This window comes from Lolium rigidum, chromosome 4 (genome assembly GCF_022539505.1).
Source record: "Lolium rigidum isolate FL_2022 chromosome 4, APGP_CSIRO_Lrig_0.1, whole genome shotgun sequence".
In the NCBI taxonomy this organism is placed as follows: domain Eukaryota; kingdom Viridiplantae; phylum Streptophyta; class Magnoliopsida; order Poales; family Poaceae; genus Lolium; species Lolium rigidum.
The window spans coordinates 233453364-233461921 of record NC_061511.1 but is presented as its reverse complement, the minus strand read 5'-3'; the positions used below and the strand labels follow the sequence as shown (position 1 = coordinate 233461921).

The following is an 8558-nucleotide window of genomic DNA, read 5'->3' as shown; positions in this document are numbered from 1 at the left end:
ATGTCCTCCATTAGTGAATGGAGGAAGGTAGCTTTTTCGGTGTAGAAAGAGAGGTATCGATCGAGAAGGAGAAGCAGCATCGATGAAGAATGGGAAGAAGATCCCTAGTCTGTCGATCTGGTTGGTCCGCACAAGGACAAGAGAGCACCAGAAGGCAACGGTCTGCCTCGTGAACATCGGCACCGGTGGTTATCAAACTAGAGAAGAAACGAAAAGAGAAATAATGTTGATATATATTAGATAGATAATATACGTCGGAGCAAACACACAGACCGGAACGATTTCATGATCATGCATCAAGTATTATTTATTTTGATTTCAAGAAATGTACCGACTTACATTTAGCAACTAAAATAGTTGGTTTGAAGGAAAGGGCCATAAAACAATTAACTAATGAATACTTAGTTCCGTAACATTACTAAACTGATTATAAAGAGAATTCTCATGAAAACTCTTAAAATTAAGTTGGCATTGGTTCATGAATAAGAATTCCTATCGGGTAGCAGGGCCTATATCCATTGTCGGCACCCTCCCAAAATTATGCTCCACCTCAAGTGTAGTGTTGCTCCCTCTCCCGCTCATGCTTATGGAACGGTTAGTAGTGTAAGCATCATATCTCAAGTCTAGGGCGTCGCTATTGGTGCTAGTGTAGAATCCGTCATTTCTGACGCCATCATCGCGGTCCTCCTCTAGATTGAGGCACTCCTGTAGCTGCGCTACAACATCGGTCATGGTGGGACGATGTGACGAGGCCTTTGCGGTACACTTGAGTGCGATGTCAGCGACCTTCCACATACTATTGATGTCGTGGTCACCATGCATGCGCACATCCACCACACCCTCAATGTTGCCTCGTGCTAGCCGTTGTTGCACCCAATCAATGATACTCATGGTATTTGTGCTATTTAGGGTGGGTGGCTTTCCCGAGACAAGCACTAGCAGCACGATGCCGAAGCTGTACACGTCACTCTTGGTGGTCGGCCTCCCTAGCGTTTGATACCTGAACAAACATTTTGGGTTCACTCAATATTCATAGCATGGTAAACTATAGAAAAGCTTTAGGGGAGTAAGTAGAAGGATAGACATACTCAGGATCCATGTATCCAAGTGTGCCAACAACTGCGTTTGTGGACACATGGGTTTCATTATCACGATTGAAAGCCTTGGACAATCCGAAATCTGCAATCTTAGCCTCCAGCCTCGAGTTCAAAAGGATGTTGGTGGCCTTTACATCCCTGTGAATCAAAGGTGGGTTGCACCCCTTGTGTAGGTACTCTAGTCCTGCACCCGCGATACTTAAGATTATGAGAAAAGCATTTAGCCGATACATCTCCCTGCTCTACATCAAGTGCTTACCTTGAGCAGACTCAACAGCTATTCGAAGTCTTTGCTTCCAGCGCAAGCATACTCCATTGGGTTCTCTTCCTGCAGATAAACCAACATCGTGAATTTCAGACTAATGCATTGTTCAAATTATCAATAGATGCATTACAGTTTCATGTTGTCAGTTTGAAGTCCTCGAATTACATGGCACCAATCAGCTTAAAGTCATCGAATTTATGTTTTAAACAACTTATGTGCATTTCAACAACAAAAAAAGTACCTGCAATGTGATCTTGTAGGGTTCCCTCCGACATGAACTCGTAAACAAGTGCCATGTGCTCCCCATCTTTGCAGTAACCGATCATGGAGACAAGATTCTTATGATGAATTCGGGTTAAGATATGAACCTGAACAAGTGATTAAGAATTGACTCTATAAATATCATTTATAAATAAAAAATTTGTGAAAATTTTATTTATTTCCAAAATTCTGGTGAAATTTAATTGCACATCAAGAAACTCTACCTCCGCTAGAAATTCCTTGTCACCTTGATTGGAACACTGTGATCGTATCTTCACCGCCACTTCAGTGCCGTCGTCCAGGAAGCCATCGTAGACATAGCCGAACCCTCCCTTGCCCAACACCCGTTGGAGGTTGTTGGTTATCTTCCTGATCTCGATGTACGTGAACCGACGAGTCTCAAGTTCAAGTGAACTATGGTCATCATTTGTTGTTTCATTCCGCGGGTTTATGGAGTTGTTCATTGATCCTTTTGTATAGGACGAGTGGAATAATGACTAACATTAGTAGTTTCTTTGGATGTCGAAACATGTATCTGATAATCGATGAGCTCATGACAAAGAGATTCACCTGGATTTTTTCGTCTCAGGAAGCATAAGAGTGTTATTGTCAGTGATACCAACAGCACAATGACAACTATAGGGACAACAACGTAGATGGCCAGCTTGCTCTTCGTTTTAGCAGGATGACATGAACTACTATTGGTGCAAAGGTTTGAGTTGTTGCCGTATCTACAAAAAAATGGTTACACAAGCTCCTTAGTGAACTTTATTTAGTATCATAGATCTTTTTATAAGAACTAGAGGGTACCTTGGTTTTCATTTTCTAAATAATATATTAACTATAGTAATCAGTTTGTAAATTAGAAACGACCTTAGATTTAGGGAACCATCTTGAATTCTTTTGAGAAAACCCGAGGGAATTGGTCCGCTGAGGTGATTGCCTGACAAATCTCTAAAGGAAGGAAATACCATTTGCGTGAGTCAGAGTAATGCAAGGAGAAAACGCAATTAGATAGCAGCTACCTGACTTACAAAAATATCAACAAAGGTAACTGCGATAGGGCATCTGGAATTGTGCCCGTCAAGTTGTTGTTTGACAGGTCCCTACAAAGAGTGCAAGATATGGACTAGTATTAGTACTCTTTATATGTACCACATTTTGTCGCTCTAAACTACGAACAAAGGTCAAATTAGATCCAGGCCACGGAACATACAAGTACTGGAGAGCCTTGAGATTCGCAAAAGAAGGCGATATATCACCGCTCAAGCCACTATTGGACATGTTTCTACACAGAGCAAATATCCAGCTGATCACGTAATTGCATATGCATATAATTCACATGATAATTCCTACTCAACAATTAGTATAGGTGATAAATCAGTATAGTAATGTATATATCTGAAAAACTCACAGGCTTGTAATCCTTGGTGGGCTGGCAATGGTGTAGCTGCACGTCAACCTTTCCCATGCCATAGTCTTTGGGGCGCAGGGGTCACCCATCCAGTTCTTCTTCACGTGATGCTTCGCCTTGATCACCGTGACGGCCGATACTGGAGTGAACCGCACCCAGTTTTTCAGTAGGGCGGACGATCTGCTTTTAGTGGCCTAAAGAAAATGTGCTTACCGTCCCGGGAGTCCGTGGCAAGGTTGCTGGTGGACATGGCAAAGAACAACTCAAGGGCGTTGATGACGGGCGGCAGCGTAGAGTTGGCGGTGGCGACTATGGAGATGTTGTAGTGGCTGTCCCGGTAGGGGCTTTCATTAGATAGGACCCCGACCCCAAGGTAGAATAGCCTAACATCATCGGACAACTTGACGCTATTGATGCTGAGGTAGAACTCGCGGAGGGCGTTCCTAGGGAGGATCTGCAGCTCGGAGAAATGCATGATGATGAAGTGTCCCGGCGACGGATCGTGAGCCGGTGGCACGGGGTCCCAGTAGATCTCCAGGTTCGTGGAGCGGTTCAAAGGCGTGACCGCCGTCTGCATCACCACCTTTGGCACCTCGAAGTCGTCGTAGTCGCTCTGCACCGTCTTTGTCGTCGATATCTCATTCCACTCTTTCGGGTCCGCCCAAGCGGTCCATATTCTGTCATGTGGATCTTCAGGGTACCTGATTCGCCAACCCAGTTTGTGTTGTGTGTTTCACTTAGTGACATTTAGGATGGAAACAAATTAAACAGAGGAAATGAAACAACTGGAGTTCCTTTTCGCTCACCTGACGATGCCGGTTGCGGGGCCGACGTTGAGCCTGTAGTCGAGGACGAGGCCCTGCGTCACGTTGGCCTGCGGGTAGGCCTTCATCTTGAGCGGCCTCAACTCCAGCGCCGACACGAACGGCGTCCCTCCGCCGGTGTTCACCAGGCAGACCTGCACGAAGTCATCCGGCACCACCACCACAGCCTCCGCGGTGACCTCGACGCTGGCGTCGGAGACGTTGACGGTCTTCCAGTAGTTGACGCCGATGTGGAGGTCGAAGATGGGCGGCCTGCCGAGGCCGTCGTAGTCGCCATACAAGAACGCAGCGCGGAGGAGATACTTGCGCCCGGACACGAGGGAGCGGAGTGTGTAGCAGTTGCGCGTGCCGTCCGGGAAGCTGCGCACGTCGTGGTAGCGCCGCGAGAGCTGGGGCGTGATGTGGTTGGCCGAGATGTTTTGGCTGGTGCCGGCGCTGGCGACGTCGGTGAAGCCGGCGTCCGGGACGTAGGAGAGCTTGGTGGTGGAGTCCTCGTAGCTCGCCTTCCCCGGTAGCCCACAGTCTATACTGATAAAACCTGGAGTATTATGCGTGTGTTCGCGCACGGAAACTATTAGTCGCGCGCGCCGGACATTGTGATCTTCACTGAGCTGATTTTGTGCATACCTTTGCTGTCAGTCTGGGCGCGAGCGCCGCCGGTGACAGCGGCGGCCAGGCAGAGAAGCAGCAGCCATGGACTTGCCGCCGCTGATTGCTCCATTGCACATGCCTGAGAAGTCAGTGGATCATAACATGCGAGTACATTTGACTTTAAGCGTTCAATGCCTCAGTGTAGTGATGCTATTTTTCAATCAACAGCGCGGTGATTAGATTAACCACGTCGGCTGCACATCGGCATCTCTACGTCTCCAGTACAGAAAATGCACGGCTCCGTACCTCTGACTCCAACCGTTCGGGTCACATGGGCTAGGGTGGATTTGCTTTCCGGCTGGTTAGAGCATCTCCAGCCGTTCAAGCCTCCGGGCGAAAATCCGGATATCAGAAACGCCGGACTGGATGTAAAAATGGCGTGGGGAGCAATATTTTCTCAGTCGCACCCCCGGCATTCGACCATCAGCGGCGATAGATTCAAAATATTGTCTTTCTGTTACACACAAAAATCGCCAAAGTCCGGCGATCGGATCAGCCACATTTCGGCGATCGAAACTAGATGATTACAGGCTCATCGGCGGTCCCGTCCAGAGCAACGGCGTCTGGTGCGGCATCGGGCGGCGAAGCATCGGCGTCTGGCGCGGCATCGGCCGGCGAAGCATCGGCGTCTGCAGTTGTCAAAGCGGCGGGAGTAGACGTCGAAGCGGAGGACGAAGGAGCCGACGGAGGCCGGAGGACTTCTTGGTGATGGGCGTCGTACCAAGCCCTCGGCTCCTCGTCCATGTTGGCGTCGTTGCCGCCGATCAGGAAAGCCAGGTCGGTGTTCCTCTTCTTCGCCGCGGAAGTTTCCTTGAGCAAGGCAACCTGCTGGACGCCCTTGTTGGCGAGCATCGTCTTCCACCGCACGTCGTGCTTGTAGTCCCTTCCGGCGGCGTGCGTCCTCGCGTCGGCCTAGCACTTGTCGAAGTACGCCTGCAACTTGTCGACTGGATGGCCGGCCTTCTTCTGCTCTTTCAGCTTCTTCTGGCCGAGCTCGGGGTGGCCCGCCGATGCGGCAGGTGCTGGATCGTCGGGGTTGTACTGCTCGCCCTTGTTGTTGGCGAGATTCTTGCGCACCGCCTTCCACTTGTCGCACTCCGCGATGCGGGCGAACACGTTGAGGTACTTGAACATCTGGCCGTCGTTGTCGTCAGCGTACATGGTGAACGCCTGGCGCACCTGCAAAAGTCCAGCGATTCAAGATTAAACCTCGGCGATGTAGGGTCGACGGAGGAGCCACGGCGAGTGAGTATACCTTTGCTTCAAAGTCCTCGCCGGATATTTCATGTCTGTCGATCTCCTCCTGTATGCCGTGCCACTTGCTGCACGCCGCCTGGATGATCCCCCAATGGGTGCCCATTGCCTTGTCGGTACGTTCCATCACCGTCTTGTTGAAGTATGGATCGACGAGTTTGCGCTCGTCGAACGCCACCTTGACACGCTGCCAGTACGTGTCGTAGTTCTCATTGGCGCCGATGATGCCGTTCATGGACACCGTCTTCCAAGCTTCGGCGAGGCACTCCTCTTCTTTCCCCGTCCATTTGATCCGTGGCTCGGCTGGTGGCGAGTTCTTCTTCCTTCTCTTCTTCCTCCCCTTGGACAGTGCCTTCGCGGCTTCAGGCGCTTCCTCTTCGTCGACGTCCTGGTCGACGTACGTCTGCTCATCTTCTTCATCGACGTATTGGGTACCGTCGTACTCATCGTGGTGATCATCCTGGTCGAGGTTCAAGTTGAAGCCGCCCCGCGACGCGACGACCTCCGTCGCCCTTGACTTCTCTTGTGTGAAACTCGGGCTCGACTTGGCGGCCATGGAGCCCGACGTGATCATCTCGTGCATCACAAGCTCATTCGGCGGCGGCATCCCGGGGTTGGAGAAGGAGAGCGGCCCACGTCTCAGGGCAGGCGAGATGCCCTCGTACATCGCACCGTTGTACGCCGGTGGTGATGGCGTGAACCCGGCCACGCCGGAAGCGTAGGTGTCATGGAACATGGCCGTGGCCGGCGACGCCGGCGAGAAGGAAGGAGAGGTGATCATACCTTGGGTCGGCCATGGCCCGGAGAATTGGGCGATGCGCGGCTGGCCAAAGATATGGACATCAGCCTCGCCTGTTCCTCAGACGCTGCCGCCACCCTCTTCACGTTGCACTTCTTCTCCCTCTCCGACCGGCCGCGAGTTTCGTTCCGCCGCCGCTCCACATCCGCCGTCCACTCCGCGTTTGAGATGCCCCTCGGCCTCTGTTTTGGCGCCCGCGGCTTTCTCGCCTTCGGCGCGCAATCAGCGGCGAGCTTCTTCGACGGCATGGTGGTGGAAGGGAAGAGGAGGAGCTGCAACTGTGGGGGAGAATGGCAGTAGGTCTTCCGAAATTCGGCGGGGAAAATGGTTCTATGCGGCGCATTTTGGAGGGAAAACGAAATTAATGGAGGGAACAACCAATTCTATCGCCGACAACGCGGGCCCGCTCGATGTTTCACGCGCTTTTGTTTCATTCGGAGTCCCCGGCCGGGCCTCGGGAACCCGGGAATGGCATGGGCTCTCCGGACGGATGAAAGGCCTAATCCGAGCGAAAACGAGGAGCCGGGGGCACGGCTGGGCCGTTTTCGTCCATCCGGATGAAAAAAAGGCGTCCTGGGGGCCTCGTCGGGGAGACGGCTGGAGATGCTCTTAACCTGGTCCCCCTCCCTCCTCCCCTCCTCCCAAGCCAGCCCTCCCACTCCCTTCTCCCGGGTCGTCTGCGCGATGGCGGCTCCAGAGGGCAACATCCCAGCACAAGACCTCCCTCTCGTGGCTCCCCTGGTGCCGGTGGTGGCCACAGCACCGGTTCGCCTAAGATGGAGGGCTAGGATGCGCATAGTGTCAACACCCGGATTTTTATGTCCAGATGCCTATTATGCCATACATCGCAATCCCAGGAATATTGTTGTTGCGAGACATAATAGTTGAATATCATAGAGTCATCATTTATTACAACACATAATCGTCTTACAAAGGTAGATCACATGATCCAATATTACAATAGTAGTTGATCTATTGATCAACGAACATCACAAATAGCGGAAGCGAAGTAGTAGTGGCTATCTAATCCACAGGCCAACGCTTGACGTCAGGAGCAGTCCTAGTTGTCGTAGACGTCCTGCTGTCCATCTTCCTCGTACTGTTGTTCTCCTTCAAAGTCTGGCCATTTGAATAGCCAGGGACAAAGCCATGAGTACTTTTAAAGTACTCGCAAACTAATACTAAGGTAAGTACTTATCAATTTTAGTAAGGGGTGCTAAGCTCTAAGTTTATTTGCATAAAGCCAATTTTAGTTCACAAACATTTAGTAAAAACCTCCTTATTTGCTAACTAACTCAAGTGGGAACATTAGTGTCATTCCCACAACTCGGTTGTGATTTAATTCAAATTCATCATTCACCTTTCAAAATTCAAAACACAAGTCATATGTCACATTTTTGAAAATGGTCTGATGACGGAACAGTATGGCCTTTCCAACCGTCCTTAACCGTGGACGCGGCTATTCGAATAGGTTTACACTCTGCAGAGGTTGTACACTTGTGCCACAACTTTTGATTACATCCGTCAGGGGTAACCCTGAATAATCGTAACTCAGCACGCGGATCATCAACCATAACCTTTCACTTACATATCCTAGTATAGGCACCTCTCCCCATGAGCTTGGCCTCCCAGTGAAGACAGACGGTCAGTCTGGGAACTGCACAGGGCTTGGGCCGGATATTCACCTCATCTTTAACGTCGTTTCTTTTGTGTTGTGGAGGCAGCTTTTGGCATAACCCCGATGACGCTTGTTTAGAGGGAACCCATACTAAGACACATAAACTTCCAGCTAAGCCCTACCCATAATCAGGTATTGTGGGGGTACTTGTAAATTGGAATGGTATCGCATCCGAACCCAACCATCAGCTTTTCATCAAAATTCACCAAATCATTCATGTCACATTCACCTTCAAAATCTTTCAAAGTCATTTCATTTCACGTGTTCCCATCTAGAGTAGTCAATTTTATTTATTTAGCAATAGCAACTAGTCAT

The 8558-nt window shown here is 50.3% G+C and overlaps 1 protein-coding gene across 1 annotated transcript; it reads right to left on the bottom strand.

Moving 5' to 3' along the window:
• Nucleotides 1-492: 492 nt before the first annotated feature.
• Nucleotides 493-4582, bottom strand: LOC124648421 (probable LRR receptor-like serine/threonine-protein kinase At1g05700). The gene is made up of 13 exons (XM_047188193.1): nucleotides 4489-4582; nucleotides 3844-4399; nucleotides 3251-3738; nucleotides 3038-3176; nucleotides 2840-2911; nucleotides 2658-2729; nucleotides 2497-2577; nucleotides 2194-2354; nucleotides 1848-2092; nucleotides 1604-1730; nucleotides 1357-1425; nucleotides 1089-1281; nucleotides 493-1000 (listed from the first exon to the last, which is right to left on the bottom strand). The coding sequence occupies exons 1-13, from the start codon at nucleotides 4580-4582 to the stop codon at nucleotides 493-495; spliced, it is 2805 nt and encodes a 934-aa protein (XP_047044149.1).
• Between the last annotated feature and the right edge of the window lie 3976 nt (nucleotides 4583-8558).

What these genes read in the sequence shown, in the direction of transcription:
- LOC124648421 (XM_047188193.1), bottom strand. Translation starts at nt 4,582, where the DNA reads ATGGAGCAATCAGCGGCGGCAAGTCCATGGCTGCTGCTTCTCTGCCTG. An exon ending in CCACCAAGGATTACAAGCCT is followed by an intron (nt 2,912 to 3,037) that starts GTGAGTTTTTCA and finishes TGCTCTGTGTAG; the next exon opens with AAACATGTCCAATAGTGGCT. An exon ending in GATGGTTCCCTAAATCTAAG is followed by an intron (nt 2,355 to 2,496) that starts GTCGTTTCTAAT and finishes ATTTTTTTGTAG; the next exon opens with ATACGGCAACAACTCAAACC.